Source organism: Cicer arietinum, chromosome 7 (genome assembly GCF_000331145.2).
Source record: "Cicer arietinum cultivar CDC Frontier isolate Library 1 chromosome 7, Cicar.CDCFrontier_v2.0, whole genome shotgun sequence".
Taxonomy (NCBI): domain Eukaryota; kingdom Viridiplantae; phylum Streptophyta; class Magnoliopsida; order Fabales; family Fabaceae; genus Cicer; species Cicer arietinum.
The window spans coordinates 10,085,807-10,103,919 of record NC_021166.2 but is presented as its reverse complement, the minus strand read 5'-3'; the positions used below and the strand labels follow the sequence as shown (position 1 = coordinate 10,103,919).

General features: G+C 30.8%; 1 protein-coding gene across 1 annotated transcript; it reads left to right on the top strand.

The window, feature by feature from the left end:
• Positions 1 to 16,048: 16,048 nt before the first annotated feature.
• Positions 16,049 to 18,029, top strand: LOC101514125 (GRAS family protein RAD1-like). The gene has a single exon (XM_004515840.4). The coding sequence runs from the start codon at positions 16,283 to 16,285 to the stop codon at positions 17,831 to 17,833; it is 1,551 nt and encodes a 516-aa protein (XP_004515897.1). The 5' UTR covers positions 16,049 to 16,282; the 3' UTR covers positions 17,834 to 18,029.
• The last annotated feature ends 84 nt before the right edge of the window (positions 18,030 to 18,113 follow it).

The following is an 18,113-nucleotide window of genomic DNA, read 5'->3' as shown; positions in this document are numbered from 1 at the left end:
TATTAGATCGACCTATTTTAATAAATATAAGTTACTATTAGTATTATTATTATTAAATTAAATTTTGTACTTTGCATTAAATGGTAAATGTTGTTAATTTTTTATTTTATTTTATAATTTAAGCATATTAATCTACATCAATTTTGACATATTTAAAAATATTGTTATATTATAAAGTTTAAATATGATATGATATAAATTTAAATTATTTAAAATGTTATGATATGTGTTAAAATAAAACTTAATCTCATTGATATATTAATTTGTTAATTTATTTAAAAATAAGTTAAATTACTTACTTAAAATAGTTAATAAAAAATAGCATTTAAAAAGTTCAGATCATACCTAAACATTATGTCTATGACTGACAGATAATAAACTAGATTTAAATTTTGTTCTAATGAAATTAGTCATCCATAATGGATAATTCACACCAATAATACATAAATAAAAAATTATTATTACTTATTAAATATTGGTAGGGGCCAACCTTGTTCCAATTGGAGGTATCTAATAGCTAAGTAAAAAAAGGGGCATTTAGATCTGTTTACAAAACTCTATATAAGAGGGAGGTACTTGTATGACTGCTTCCAAGCACAACATTCCTTCTCTATAGCTAGCTTTCTAATTTTCCATTTTAGTTTCAATTTTCTTCACACATCATTCAAAGACATTATGGTGTCCAAAGTGGAAGAAGCAATGAAGAAACCACAACAGCATAATCAGCAGCAGATACAGAAACAAATTCAATGCAACAAAGGAAAAGCTGGAAAGTTCAAAAGGAGCAGCTCCAATGTGGAAGAAGATGGTGTTTCTTCTGCCATTCTCTTTCTAGCTTGCATAGCTTGTACTCCTTCTTATGTATAGCACATAAAATCCAATAATCTATGCCTTAATTAAAACATCTCCTATCTCCTCTTCATCTTTTGCCTTATTCACATCTCTTATCAATTAGCAAATTAGATAATTATATTCAATTAATATCCCTATTTGTTCTTATGCAATTACTATAGTATATACATATATATATATATTGCCTCTAAACAATATAGTTATCATGTCATTGTTCTTTCTAAGTAAGTGTATATCATTAATATTTAATATTATTTGTAATTCATTTGTGCAATATTTCCTCTGTTTCAAGTTTCAAGAATTATATACTTTTTCCCCCATAAATATATAGTTTATGATATTTGAAATAGGTTAACTGCAGCTATGTGACTCACTACTTCAAACAATATTCCAATTGCAATACAAGTGGATGAAACATGTTAGCTCTATCACCACAACCAGTACTACAGTACTTTATATGTAAAAAAACCAATATTGAGATAAATAAGCCAAGTTAAGTTAAATAGAATGTGTTTTCTCTTTTTATATTTATTTTGTCAAACTAGAAAAAGAAAATAATCTGTCAAAAAATATAAGTATAAATTTTACGAATTTTATATTAACATTAATTATAAAAAATTAACAAAACAATGAGTATCAACCAAAAGCATAAAATATAACTACAAATATTTTGATGTTAATGATAAAATATAATAAAAATAATATTGTATAAGCATGACAGAGTTGAATACTATAAATCTAAACTCATACTAATCTATATTGCAATCTTCTTTTAAAATCCATTAATCTCCAAGTTCGATGGCACTTCTCCTAATCTTAGCAAAGACTCGTTGTCCAAGTCCACTTGTAGCAAAAAAAGGTCAATTTTCAATAGAAAAAATGTTACAAGTCCACTTCTGTTTGTAAATTTTGTGCCATTTAAAAGTTCATTTCTGGACAAAATATGTTGTTCACAAATGGAATTTTTAACATTCTATTATATTATTTTTAGAAATTGAAATTCTTAATATAAATATTTTCTTAAGTGTCATTTGAAAGGTCATTTCTGAAACATCCGAGACATGATTTTGTATCAACAATTTCAAACTTTGAAAATTTTGGAGTTTTGTACATTTAAAAATGAAATGTTTGAAACTATGTTTTAGGCGTTTCAAGAAGCAAATATATGAAATTATGAAGTTTTCAAAAGAAAAAAAAAAGAAATTATCGTCTTGTTGACAGAATTCAACCGACCATATCTATGAAAGGGTGAGTGTTGGTGCTGGACAAGCTTAGCTAGTGTAAAAAATGAAGGAACAATTACATGGGGTGGAGCCAGAGCAGCAACCATACACCAAAAGCATGGATTCCCTAGAGGATTATATGCCGCATGAAGCATATTAGAGGGTATATGACCCTTTTTTATACGTATAATTATTATTTTTTTGTTGCAATTTAAGCTAAATAAAAACAAATGTTTATTGTTCTTTTACTAAGTAATTTTTTATTTTGTTACACTGTTGAGTTTATGAACAATTTCCTATTGTAATAGGCATGATTCTAGATCTAATACTAGAGGTCTAACTCAAAAAGCTAGAAAACAATATACTTCTCTGTTAATAATCCATGTCAATTACATGATGAATGACCAAAGGCGGAAGCGTACCTGTGGGAATTGCCATTGATGAAATCCTAGAATGATGATGATAGAGCCAATGGGTTGAGTGATCTTCCTCAGCAAAACACCCTGAAGACCTTGCTCTCTTGATGGGGATAGAGAGAACCAGAGAGTTTTCTCCTTTAGGGTTTTAAAACTGAATAGTCTTATTGTGTTTGCCTTGGGGACCATTACCCCTATATATAACTATTATTAGTTATATCCCAAATTGCAGTATTTCCAATTCAGCCCCTCATTAAATTAGAAATTGTCTGGTATCTACACTATTAATTTTCATAACTATTATGCTCTTTAGCCATAAACTATTATATATTGTTTGACCCCTAGTTTATTGGCTAATTATATAATGACCCTAACACACTTTATTAATTAATTACATATGTGACCCATAAATCTTACAATCTCCCACTGGTCACACATGTATCCTTAGGAGTGTGTTAGACTTTATGACGTCAAAAAAGTCATTATAATTACCTTGAGTATAATCCAAATTGTCCCGTCCATTAATCATATCAGCACATGGAACCAAAGAGGCTTTCGTCATAATAAGCATAACTAAACCCATCAATGATCACCCGTACTGACACAACTAAATGACATAGACCCATTATGAAAAGTGTAGCATGAAAATTACATGAAGTTGGTCAATGCATGTCAATTTTCAACTGGTCCTACTTTATCGAATGAGATCATACCATAACTTAAATGTACAAAGTAACCAAAAACTGAATACTTTAAACTTTATTTCTGATCAGAAAGTCCAAATACAATGTATTTGTACTTTACAATTAAACATAGAACATGAATTACATAATGGACGAAACTCCCACTAAAATCAAGATTCCTCAAACTGTAGCACACCCATGTGAGCAGTATGCTCATGAAAGACCTTGGGTGGTAGACCTTTAGTGAGTGGATCCGCAATCATGGAGTTTGTCCTTAAGTGTTCTATGGATATCTGTCCACTTTGTACCTTCTCTTTAACAACTAGGAACTTAATGTCAATGTGCTTTGACTTGGTTGAGCTCCTATTATTGTTAGAATACAGGACTGCTGATCTATTGTCACAATACAACTTGAGTGGTCTTTCAATCCCTTCAACTATTTGCAGCCCCGTGACAAAATTTCTCAGCCAAATGCCCTGGTCAGATGCCTCATGAATTGCTACGAATTCTGCTGCCATGGTTGATGAAGCAGTAAGACCTTGCTTGGCACTACGCCAAGAAACTGCTCCACCAGCTAACAGAAAGACATAGCCTGAAGTTGATCTTAAGCTGTCTTGGCATCCCGCAAAATCCGAGTCAGAGTACCCAGTGATCTCTAACTGGTCTGACCTCCTATATGTGAGCATGTAGTTTCTTGTTCTCTTCAAATATCTCATGACCCTCTTGGCTGCTTTCCAATGGTCAAGACCTGGATTGCTTAAATATCTGCCTAAAATCCCTACTATGAACGCTATGTCTGGACGCGTACATACTTGGGCATACATAAGACTCCCTACAGCTGAAGCATAAGGGATCTTTTGCATTTCTTGAATTTCCAAACTTCCCTTAGGGCACTGTTTGAGACTAAACTTGTCTCCCTTAGCAACTGGGGTGTCCCCTGGTTTGCAATCCTGTAACCCAAACCTTTTGAGAACCTTATCGATATAGCTCTTTTGTGACAATCCAAGAATACCTCGAGATCTGTCTCGGTGTATCTGAATTCCTAATACAAAAGAGGCGTCACCAAGATCTTTCATCTCAAAATGCTTTGATAGAAATTTCTTAGTTTCGTGCAACATGCCTATATCGTTAGTGGCAAGCAGTATGTCATCAACATACAAGACCAGGAAAATATGTCTGCTCCCACTGAACTTATGATACACACAATCATCAACTGTATTCATCTCAAAACCAAATGAGAGAATTACTTGATGAAATTTATGGTACCATTGACGAGAAGCTTGTTTTAGCCCATAAATGGATTTTCTTAGTTTGCACACCATATTCTTTGGGTCTCCCAACACAAAGTTTTCTGGCTGCACCATATAGATCGTCTCATCAATGTCGCCATTGAGAAAAGCTGTTTTTACATCCATTTGATGAAGCTCCAAATTAAAGTGAGCAACAAGAGCCATGATTATTCTTAAAGAGTCCTTCGATGAAACCGGAGAGAAAGTCTCTTTATAATCAATCCCTTCCTTTTGAGTATAACCCTTAGCTACAAGACGTGCCTTATATCTCTCCACATTACCATTGGAATCCCGCTTGGTTTTAAAAATCCATTTGCAACCAATGGGTTTCTTTCCTTCAGGTAATGGGATAAGTTCCCAAACTGAATTGTCTTGCATAGACTTGTACTCCTCATTCATTGCTTCGATCCACTTATCTGAACGAGAATCTTGCATGGCTTGATGAAAGTTGACCGGGTCGTCTTCCGTCATGCCAACATTTTCCTCTACCTCATTGATAAATACTACATAATCATCCGAAATAGCATTTTTCCTTTCTCTAGTGGATCTCCGCAATGGAGCTGGCTCTTGAGGCACTTGTTCTTGAGAATCTTGAGTTTGATCTGGATTTTGTTCTTCCTGAACAACCAGATCATCTTGAGTTTGTTCAATAATGGGAAAATCAATTGGTGGAAGAGTCAGTTCTGGAATTGTTACCGATTCTTCCTCAAAGACAAAATCTTTAACCTTAATCTTCCCCCCAAACTCAATATCCTCAAAGAACGTTGCCGTTCCCGTCTCAAAAATTGTTCTCAAATTAGGATCATAAAATTTATAGCCCCTTGATTTTTCTGAGTACCCTATAAAATAGCTGCTAATTGTTCGGGGTTCAAATTTCTTTTCATTCGGCCTATAAGGCCTTGCCTCAGCTGGACATCCCCAAACATGAAAGTGCTTCAGGCTAGGCTTACGCCCAATCCAAAGCTCATAAGGTGTTTTAGCCGCTGCCTTAGTTGGTACTCTATTAAGAATGTATGCTGCTGTTTTTAATGCCTCTCCCCAGAGTGACTCTGGCAAGGTGGAATAACAAATCATACTCCTTACCATATCCTTAAGTGTCTTGTTTCGTCTTTCAGCTACACCATTCATGCTGGGTGACCCCGACATAGTGTATTGTGGGACGATTCCACATTCCTCTAGGTATTTGGCAAAGGGTCCCGGACGGCATAGTGTATTGTGGGACGATTCCACATTCCTCTAGGTATTTGGCAAATGGTCCCGGACGTTGTTCACCTGAACCGTCATATCTGCCGTAGTATTCACCACCACGATCAGATTTGACCTTTTTAATTCTTTTATTAAGTTGATTCTCAACTTCTGCCTTAAAGGATTTGAACACGTCTATTGATTGGGATTTTTCGTGAATTAGGTAAAGGTAGGCATATCTAGAGTAATCGTCTATGAATGATATAAAATATCGTTGACCATCCCAAGAAGGAGTTGGAAATGGCCCACAGATGTCCGTATGTATCAATTCTAAGACGTCTGTAGCTCTATATGCGCCTAATTTCTTATCTTTAGTCTGTTTTCCTTTAATGCATGCTACACAAACGTTAAGGTCTGTGAAGTCAATGGAATCTAAAATTCCATCTGACACAAGTCGTTCAACTCTATTTTTAGAGATGTGACCTAGACGTTTGTGCCAAAGCACTCCTGAATTGAAATTGTCAATTTTCCGCTTAGTACCACGTGATTCCACATTCAAGGTTTCATTATAGTTAGCCACAGTTTCCAACAAATAAAGATTATCATAACCAGAAAGTAAACCGGTTCCAACAACATTCGAATTTAAAGACAAAGTAAATTCTTTATTCCCGAATGAACAATAATATCCTGATTTGTCCAAATAAGAAATAGAGATCAAATTCCGTCTAAATGACGGTACAACAAAAGTGTCTTTTAAATCCAAATAATGACCGGAACTTAATAATAATCTAAATTTTCCTATGGCTTCAACTTCTACCTTCTTCCCATCTCCTACATAGATGCATCTTTCAGTATCACTAGGCTTTCGGAAGTTCAGGCAACCCTGCATTGAAACACTGATGTTAGTAGTTGCACCAGAGTCTAACCACCAAGTGTTTCCAGGTACTGAAGCTAAATTAACCTCAGAACAGACCAAAGACAGAATCATACCTTTCTTAACACGCCAAGCGTGATATTTGGCACAATCCTTCTTCACGTGTCCAGAACTCCTGCAGAAGAAGCAGTTGTTATCCTTAGTCTGCTTCTTTTGTTCTGGACCCTTAGCAGCAGCTTTGTTCTTGGGCTCCTCAATTCTTTTCCTTTTGCCCTTGTCTTTAGAGATGCTAGTAAAGTGAGCACTTTCAGTCCTATCTTGCTTCAGCCTGTCCTCTTCTTGCACACATAATGAAATGAGCTCATTAAGAGTCCATTTCTCCTTTTGACAATTATAAGTCACCTTAAACTGACTGAATTGCGAAGGAAGAGACAACAATACTAAATGAATGAGTAAGTCATCTGACAACTCAAGCTTTAGACCTTTAAGCTTAGAAGCAATGTTGGACATCATCATAATGTGCTCTCTTATATTTCCCTTGCCTTGATACTTCATGGAAATTAAATTCTGAAGCAAAGAACTTGTTTCAGCCTTATCACTTTTTACAAAGCGTTAATACTCTAATTTTTCTTCAGAAGAACTAGAGTCCTTAGGAGTAGAGGGTCGATCAATTCTTAATGCAAGGTCTAGATCCATGCAGCCAAGAACAATCAGAATGTTCTCTTCCCATTCCTTAAAATTTGTCCCGTTAAGGACAAGAATATAACTCAAATTTGCAGATATGGAAGCAACCGATGCTATGAATTAAATAAAGAACGAAACTTAGAAACTCACATTATAAGAAAATAAATCAATAAATAAATAAATACATATGTTCAAATCATGGAATTTAACCCATCTCAAGATACCCAGTGCACCATTGATGTCAAGTCTTTGGACAGTAACACCAACTGCTAGTGGTACTCTTGTTGCAACGATCAAATATTGACAATAAGACATGTCAAACAATAAACCTTCCTTTGGGCCGATTTACTGCTCACATGTATACCAAATAATTGTCACACATTTATCATCGCAGGTGTACCATGTAATTCTGCCAAATATTAACCTTCCTTTGGGCCGGTCAATACTCGCATGAATAAACATATACACAACCATTTGACACTCTTCACGAGCAATTTAGACAAGAGAGGTCACTTTGGCGACGTCAAGTTTCAATTAACTCATTCAAAAGTGTCAAACTTGACTTGAACGTATATTTATTATATCCAAATAAAACAATATTAAAAAATAAAAAAATATTTATATCCAAACAAAACAATATTAAAAATAAAAATATTTATATCCAAATAAAACAATATTAAAAATAAAAAAATATTTATATCCAATATAAACTTTATTTCATTAGTATTCGATAATTATTGTTTTATCAAAAAAAAAAATGGATGAGAAGCTAATTAATTTAGCCATGAAATTAAAATAACAAACACGTTAAAAATTGTACTGAAGAACATTTTGCAATGTTAGTACTCAAGTATATATATCAAAATTCCCAAATTCCCAAATTACAAACCCTAATTTTTCAAACACGTTAAAAATATGGATTCCATAATATATATATCAAAATTCCCAAATTACAAACCCTAATTTTTCAATCATGTCAAAATTCCCAAATTGAATCCTAAACAAAGACAATAACCGAATTTCATCATGAATTAAACATGGTAGGCTCTGATACCAATTGTTAATAATCCATGTCAATTACATGATGAATGACCAAAGGCGGAAGCGTACCTGTGGGAATTGCCATTGATGAAATCCTAGAATGATGATGATAGAGCCAATGGGTTGAGTGATCTTCCTCAGCAAAACACTCTGAAGACCTTGCTCTCTTGATGGGGATAGAGAGAACCAGAGAGTTTTCTCCTTTAGGGTTTTGAAACTGAATAGTCTTATTGTGTTTGCCTTGGGGACCATTACCCCTATATATAACTATTATTAGTTATATCCCAAATTGCATTATTTCCAATTCAGCCCCTCATTAAATTAGAAATTGCCTGGTATCTATACTATTAATTTTCATAACTATTATGCTCTTTAGCCATAAACTATTATATATTGTTTGACCCCTAGTTTATTGGCTAATTATATAATGACCCTAACACACTTTATTAATTAATTACATATGTGACCCATAAATCTTACATTCTCTAGTTATATTCTACTAGAAGAAGTTGAGCGCAATGATTGTTGATGATGTGATTTAGAGATTGTTTGAGGATAACATATAATTTCACACGTTAAGAACATATTATTAAATACGAATTATCTTTGTTATTGTAGCATGATTGTATCATATTTTTCGAAGAGGTGTCTTCGACAATTTTAATATATTCAAAGTATTTCATTGTCATTTCTCATTGTTTAACCTGCTAGTGTAGCCTATGTGTGGATCAATTATCTCAACATTAAAACGGTTATCAAACAAGTAACAAGTCCAATGATTCATCAATTTGTGTTTTTCAATGGATATTTGAATGTGTCAAATATACATCTCTTGCAACATTTGAATCTTCACTATTCTATTTCAACATACATATTTCTTATTTTCTATCAATTTCATCAAATGTGACATATATTCTAAGACCTCTTAAAGTTGATTCATAAATATTTAATTGCTTATAAATATAAATATATATGGCAATAGTTAGGTTGTTCCATTTCAATAGTTCAACACTCTCAACATGTGTCTTGTTGCAATATTTTACTTGATTATGTCGTGAATAAAAAATTGCTCTTCTTTAATGAAATGCTTAGTAAATGAATGATCTCATAAAATTTTAGCTAATCCATAGTTGTATAATCCACAGCGAACCAAAACTATATATTCATGACCATTCTTCAAATGTCTTATTCTAAGTTTGAAAGAACATTATCACTTTTTAAATAGTTATTGTTGAACATGAATTTTTTTCTATACTTTTAACTTTTTAACAACTCAAAATTAATTATCTTCTTTTCTCTTTTCGTGTTTATCTGCATTTGATCTTGTATTAACAAGTAATAACAACAATTCCATTTTATTTTCCAACTACTTTTGCCCATAACAATACAACTTTATGTGTATAAAATAGCTTGTAATGATCTTAAACCCAACCCGTGCAAAATTATACCAAGTCTTGAACACAAAACAAAACATATCTTAAAAAAAAAACGTTGGATTTGCAAGAGCAAAGACACTTCGGAACTAAAGTAAAAGTGTATTTGTTTTAAATTTATTATAATATTAATCTACTTAAATTTGCAATGAATTTATCAATGTATTTTTTTAAAAGAACTTTGTTTCTCGTTTGAAAGATATAAGCCAAGTAGCCATGCTAAGTGAAAGGTTTTTTCAATTTTTTTAGGAATGCTATAAGTGAATCTTCAAAAGTGCCGTAGGAAAACAAAAGAGGGAATGAAAAGGAAGGATGAAATAAGTCAAACAAGAATATAATGTAATCCAGATAAATTAGCTTCTATACCAAATATATTGATTTTCATAAATATTAAGCATAACGTTCGCTTTTATTATTTTCTTAGTGACTTGACTTTTATCGTTACGTTCTATAATTTTTTATTTTGGTTGATTTCATTTTTTAATTTGATATTTTATAAAAATGTACATCTATATTTGTAACACTTTTTTTCCCACTTAGTCAGGACACAAGTGTTACATGTTTGGGTCTTTCAATAATTTGTTTGGTGTTTTGATTCGTGATCGGTGAGTGTGTTAAAAACATACATATTGAGATTTGAGAGTAGTGAATCCTTTCGAGATCAATCTTTACAACTAGCTGCATGTGATATTTTAGTTTACTGAAAAATTATTTTTATCTTTTTTAAATTAACCATATGTTTGTAATATTATTTTGTTAGGGGAAAGTGTTGAATACATAATCTTTTTATGCTTCCAACTTTTGTTAGTTTTGTCTAATGCGCATAAATAAGATAGTTTTGCACCGTACACAATTTTTTTTTTTAAAAATAAATAAATCTCATTGTATACTATTTGATTCAAAGATAGAACTTATTAGTCTAATAATGAAAATAAACTTGTACATATTCATCATCAAATTACCAAGTTACCATACTATTTTCATAATTTTTTTACACATACATCTAAATATTAATTACAACAAAATAATATATCGATGTGATGTGATTGTATGGATCCATAAAAAGTTTTCTACAATGATTTCATACTTCATGTCTTTGTGTTTTATATTACGTTGATATGTATGCACTTCTTAAGAAAAAAAAGTACTTATACTAATTCAGTTTTTGATATAAATATGTTTTATATTCTTTTACTTCATTTATTATTAATTTGTCCACTATATACTTGTAATTACTTTAAGAAATCAATGTAACATTAATTTTTTTAATTAATATTATAAAATGATAAATAATTCAAGACATAAATATTAGAAGCCATACATATAATATGAATAGAGAGTACCTGTTCCTATTCAACTCAAATAAAAATAAATAAATAAAAAAGTAAGTAAAATATTTTAATACATGTGCTCAACTAACAACTAACATTACCAGGTTTAACGGCTGCCATACGTATTCTTATAAGCATTGCTTGAAGGATGTAGATCTCGGTCGGAATATTCACGTTGTTGATATTGAACAAGAGTATCCCTTAGTCTAAGTAAATTAAAAATTAAGGGAAGGAATTTCAAGAGTTTTGGTAACAATATTTGTCAAAAAACAAATACTATTTTGGTAAAAATAAAAACTAATAATCCATCCATAAAAAGCTAGACTTTACACAAAATATTTTATAAAGATCAAGCACACAACGTACGGGATTCATTCAACATTTTTACAATGTTTTTTGCTCTCTTTTTGTTCTTTCTCATTGTCGTTAATTACCGGTTAATAAAGCCGGCAATTCAATTTTAAAAGCGGTTTATTAAATTAATATAAAAGCTGTTTTCTTTTTCCAACAAAAATTATAATTGTTAAAAAAACAGTTTTTTAAGTCTACATACGAGCTACAAGTATTTTGAAAAGAATTTTATGTAGTAAAAAATCAATAATTAATAATATAATTATTTATGATTGAATATATATATATACAAATAATATTAATCATTAATTTAATATATATTTATTTTATTTTTGAAAATGAATTCATTATTTTAAAAGAATCAAATCTTTTTAAAAACTACTTAGGAAGTACAAGTAAATTACAAAACTTTTTGTTTTCATATTACTCTCTCTTTGGAGTAAAAAAAAACATTCTCTGTTTTTTACGGTGTTTCAATATTAATTATTTTTCTTGTTCTGTTTTTTATTTATAAGGTTTTCTGTTCTGTTTTCATATTAATATATCTATTGATTCTTTAATATGGATCTTCACAATATCACATGCAATTTTATCCAATAATCTATTTATTTAAATTTAATTTATAACGATTCTTAGTTTGCTTTAATTTAAAATTGTAATAGTTTTAATATAAATATAGTTGATGTAATGTGTAAGTGATTTTCACTTTACTTTCTTATATTTGATTTATTTTTTTAAAAAATAATGTAAGTAATGAGTTTAGAGAATAGTATCACTTATCACCTGTTTAGGTTTAAAAATAATCTTACTATAAATATACATTTGTAACCACGTTTGAGACAAACTTAAAAATTAAAATTTCTCTTTCTTGAGAGTGGTGAGTGATTAAAATATGAATGTCTACATTATAAATATGCATTTGTAAGTTCTTGGATTATAATTTGTTTAAATCTTATCAATGACTTCCTTACTATTGTGGTGATTAATCACCTGTTTAGATTTAAAAATAATCTTACTATAAATATACATTTGTAACCACATTTGAGACAAACTTGAAAATTAAAATTTCTCTTTCTTGAGAGTGGTGAGTGATTAAAATATGAATGTCTACATTATAAATATGCATTTGTAAGTTCTTGGATTATAATTTGTTTAAATCTTATCAATGACTTCCTTACTATTGTGGTGATTAATCACCTGTTTAGATTTAAAAATAATCTTACTATAAATATACATTTGTAACCACATTTGAGACAAACTTGAAAATTAAAATTTCTCTTTCTTGAGAGTGGTGAGTGATTAAAATATGAATGTCTACATTATAAATATGCATTTGTAAGTTCTTGGATTATAATTTGTTTAAATCTTATCAATGACTTCCTTACTATTGTGGTGATTAATCACCTGTTTAGATTTAAAAATAATCTTACTATAAATATACATTTGTAACCACATTTGAGACAAACTTGAAAATTAAAATTTCTCTTTCTTGAGAGTGGTGAGTGATTAAAATATGAATGTCTACATTATAAATATGCATTTGTAAGTTCTTGGATTATAATTTGTTTAAATCTTATCAATGACTTCCTTACTATTGTGGTGATTAATCATCAGTTTACTAATCTTCTAGGTTGTGGCATCTTCTTCATCTTTTCAATCTAACCCGTCTTTGATTGTTTTTTCCTTTTATTTTACCAATTTATTTAAAGAAACCACTTAGTTAGATTTTCATGTGCAAGTACTCAAATTCACATCATGTTTAATGGTAAATTGATACTGATGATTCATATTTGTATTTTGATTTATGTTATTTTTAACCTCGAATTTTTAATATTACTTAGATTATTAACCTGTTATTTTTAGATAATAATTATGTGTCGTAGACATTCATTTATTTTTTATTTATATATTACGATAATGTATAAAGTATTTGTATATTTTTAATTATGATTTGTTTCTTTATTTATTTTTTAAATTATAAATATATTTTAGAAATAAAACATCAAACACTTCAAAAAAAATTACGAGTGGAACCAAATTCACTAACCCTAAGATAAGATGAAATAGAGTGCAATGACATAAAATAATCTAATATCAACCTTTTTAAAACAAATTAGTTTATTTCATTTTATACCACCAATTCAAACATGTTCAATTAAGTTTTTCAGTTTGAACATTGTGATTGAAAAACAATAGTCGGGAGGGGAAAGTCCCACTTATAAATATGGACAGTCAAATTTCTCAACAGAGATTAATCGTTGATAAAGTCGATAAATTCTTCGCACCAATAATATTACTAAAAAAACTTCTAATTTATATAAACACTTTTTAATAATTAATGTACTCTATCCATAACAGAATACAAACAATATTTGAGATATCGTTATAACAAAATATAAACAAAAGTTTTCTCTTTTCATCAACCTTAATTATTGAGTTTAAAAAAAATCTACTTTTGTTCACGAATGTAACACAAGAAATACAATAGTACAAAATCCCAAAGTTCTCAAGAGTATGTTTAAGGTGCTCTTTTGGAGAATAATACACTGGTCACGAATATGATCCAGATTCATAATTGTAGTTAAATCTTCCTTAGAAAATGGATCTCCCTGGTCTAGGTCCAATTATTCCAGCTTCTAGTCATAGTGATGCTTCACTTACTTTAGGGTTGACTGGGTACCACCTGATCATTTGTACGAATGTACAGATGCATCACCGTATTTTAGAGATGACTGAGTGCACGAACATTCCACCTAATCATCTGTACTGATGCACAGTCACACCACCTTGTCATTTGTAGAGAGTTGAGTCTGGCATCATTCTATGTGTTAAGTTGCGTACTCTTAGAGTCCAATGAACTTGTTCTAAACACTCTCATTTTAGACCAGTTTGTCCTCTCTGTCTTAGATATTCTATCCAATCCAACCTTCATTTAATGTCAACTTTATCAAATTGGATGTTTATATTTTTTTAATTGAATGTTCACATTTGTTATGAAATTAAATAAGTTGAGAGGGTATATTTAGGAAACAAAGTTGCACTTTTAATTTTGATCAACAAAATTAAATGGGGATAACTAATTATCTTAATAAGTGTGCATGCAGTTTTATGGAAAAAAAATGTGCATGTAATTTTTTTTATATGAAAATTTTAGTAAATTAGTGGTTATATTTATTTTTCAAGTTTGAACTCGAGACATTCTTTATAAACTCGTTCAATGTCTTTTAACTCACTAACAACTATCTATGGGGATCGTTGTCTATGTAGTTAATTTTCTTTAGACTTAATCTCAGTTTTGGTTACTTTATTATTACCAATTCACGAGATTAGTCCCCTTATTTTAAATGTCGACAATTTTGGTTCCTCATTTATATTTTTGAATTAAAAAATGACAATTTTACATATTTTAAATGATGTGACATACAATTATATTATATAGAACCATATATATGCATTAATTATTCATTTGTCATTAATCACATTAAAAATATAAAACATTTATGAAGTTGAAAACTAAGTTTTTACGGGTTTTTATTTCAATTTCATGGGTGTTAATTATTTTACATAATTGTATCATATGCCACGTTATTAAAACATTATACGTAATCATTTTTTAGTTAAAAAATAAGAGGAAGAGACCAAATATGTTGATTTTTAAAATATGGGGATTTATTTTATAAATCAATAAAAATAGAGGAACTAAAATTGCAATTAAGCATTTTGCGTATAATAATATTGTGTTGTGAAGGGAGTATAGATTCAGACATAATTAATAATTTATTTAATAGAATAAGATTAAATTATCAAGTTAACTTAATGATTGAGATGAACAAGTTAAAATGTAAAATGATAAATCCCTACAACATAACACTAATAATATAGGGAATTGAATTTTCTCATGTTTGAATTAAACATGAGGGAATCATGTTTATCATCTCATCATTAAAGTGTATTAAAATTTACAATTTAAAAAATTATAAATGGAATCCAATATATTTCAATGGCGAAATGATGAACACGGTCCCCTGATATTCATTTCAAACACGAGAGGATCCATATCTATAATATAGTGCATGTATACTTGGATTGACGATAATTTTGTCAATCTTGATGACAATGTGATTTTATTGAATCAAGACAAATTTTTTCAGACTCACAGTGGGTACTCCAATTTTAAATGTAATCAAAAATAAATTATATAAAGTTGATATATTTAGTATAAAATTATGATTAAATAGGTCGATTTTCTCTTCAGACAAAATTTTGTTTATATAGGACAAGAGAGTAAATAATTCTCCAGAATACATAAGAGTTTAATTAAGACGTAAGGGCTTACATAATTAAAATGTTCATACAAGACCTAAGTACATTACTACTGATTACGTCACTAAAAACCAGAAATTAAGTATGCCAATTTGCACCCTCAACAACCTTAATTTCGACCCGGTTTTCTCGCAGACCATGACAATGTAGACGGAGACAAAAATGAACAATGTTATGTTATGATATGCTGTATCGACCAACTAACTAATGTAACCAACCATGCATGCCGTTTATCAAATTCCAAAATCCTGGGAATCAAAACAATGCTACCTCTCGTCGAGATATTTATTAATCTATTAATTCATCAAACTTGAATTTCTATACTTCTTCAACTCCAACAAGACAAATTAATTGACAGCTTATATTATTGATACGTTATCTAATTTTGTACGAAAATTTTATACTAATAATGCAAATTCCTTGTAGGTAACGCCTATAGTACGAGGCAATTAATTAATCAATAAAATAACCCATTCTATATTTTTTTTTGCTATAAATATTTGCTTCATTTTTAGGAACGTTCTTTCAGAGCTTTGTTGAAAATCTTTAGAAAGCAAAATTAAGGTGTTGAGAGAGTGACAAATTGAGAAATCAAATATGTCCCCATCACTTTATAACCCTACCTTCAAAAATGAATTAGTAGAATATAACAACATCAATGATCAAAATGAAAATCCATTAATGGGTTCTTGTTATGCTTTATATCCCAATTTTCCCATTTTGGAAAACATTGCTAATTCAACATGGATTCTTCCATTTCCATTTTCTTCTTCTGATCATGAAACTGAAACCATTCATAATAGGGATCACAAGAAATTGAAGAGAACCATAACAACTACTACTACTACTAATTTCCATAACAGTAGTGTGAATAGCATTCCAAGGCTTCATTTCAGAGATCATATAAGAACTTATAAACAAAGATATTTTGCTGCTGAAGCTGTTGAAGAAGCAGCACAAGAACACTTGAAGTTCATCGATAATAATCCCGATGATTTCGAAGAAGATGGTGGTTGTGCTGATGGAATGAGACTAGTTCAACTTCTAATTGCTTGTGCTGAAGCTGTAGCATGTCGTGACAAATCACATGCTTCAATCTTATTATCTGAGCTTAAATCAAATGCTTTGGTTTTTGGATCATCGTTCCAAAGAGTTGCATCTTGTTTTGTTCAAGGGTTAACAGAGAGATTAACAATGATTCAACCAATTGGGTCAGTTACAAAATCCATGATGAACATAATGGATGCAGCATCAGAAGAAATGGAAGAAGCATTCAAATTGGTTTATGAGATTTGTCCACATATTCAATTTGGACACTTTGTTGCTAATTCCATAATATTGGAAGCCTTTGAGGGTGAGAGTTTTGTTCATGTTGTCGATCTCGGTATGAGCCTTGGTCTACCACATGGACACCAATGGCGAGGTCTAATTCGAAGCCTTGCGAGTCGTAGCAGCCAACGTGTTCGGCGACTTAGGATCACAGGGGTTGGCCTATGCATTGCTAGAATCCAAGTCATTGGTGAAGAACTCTCAGTTTATGCAAACAATTTGGGGATTCATTTGGAGTTTTCAATTGTTGACAAGAATCTGGAAAATTTGAAACCTGAAGATATTAAAGTGAATGAAAAAGAGGTTCTTGTTGTTAACAGCATTCTTCAGCTTCATTGCGTTGTTAAGGAAAGTCGCGGCGCGTTGAATTCTGTTTTACAAATGATTCATGGTCTTTCACCTAAAGTTTTGGTTATGGTTGAACAAGATTCTGGTCACAATGGACCTTTTTTTCTTGGAAGGTTTATGGAATCATTGCATTATTATTCTGCTATTTTTGACTCATTGGATGCTATGTTACCAAAGTATGATACCAAGAGGGCAAAAATGGAGCAGTTTTATTTTGCTGAGGAGATAAAGAACATTGTGAGCTGTGAAGGACCATTGAGGATGGAGAGGCATGAGAAAGTTGATCAGTGGCGTAGGAGAATGAGTAGAGCTGGATTTCAAGGTGTGCCTATTAAGATGATGAGTCAAGGTAAAGAATGGCTTGTGAAGAATAAGGTTTGTGATGGATATACTGTTGTAGAAGAGAAAGGGTGTTTGGTTCTTGGATGGAAATCTAAGCCTATTGTTGCAGCTTCTTGCTGGAAATGCTGATATTGATGAATGAATCTCTTGAATGTCTTGTGTGCTTGAATAATGTGTGTTTTGTGTGTATGTTGTGTGAATTAAGACCCCAAATTAGTGATTTGGATATTTGGGGCGAGAATAAAACTTTTCCTGTAATTTTATATTATGGATGGCTGCTCGAGATACAGCAGAAATAAAGTGATGATTTCTTGCTTGGTGTGCATATGTGTAGGAGTTTGATGACATGTAAATTCTAACAATTATTTGATTCTATTTTTTCAATAAACTAAATAAAAGTTGCTGCAAT

Bases quoted from the DNA above. Each gene is read 5' to 3' on its own strand.
- LOC101514125 (XM_004515840.4), top strand. From the start codon at position 16,283: ATGTCCCCATCACTTTATAACCCTACCTTCAAAAATGAATTAGTAGAA.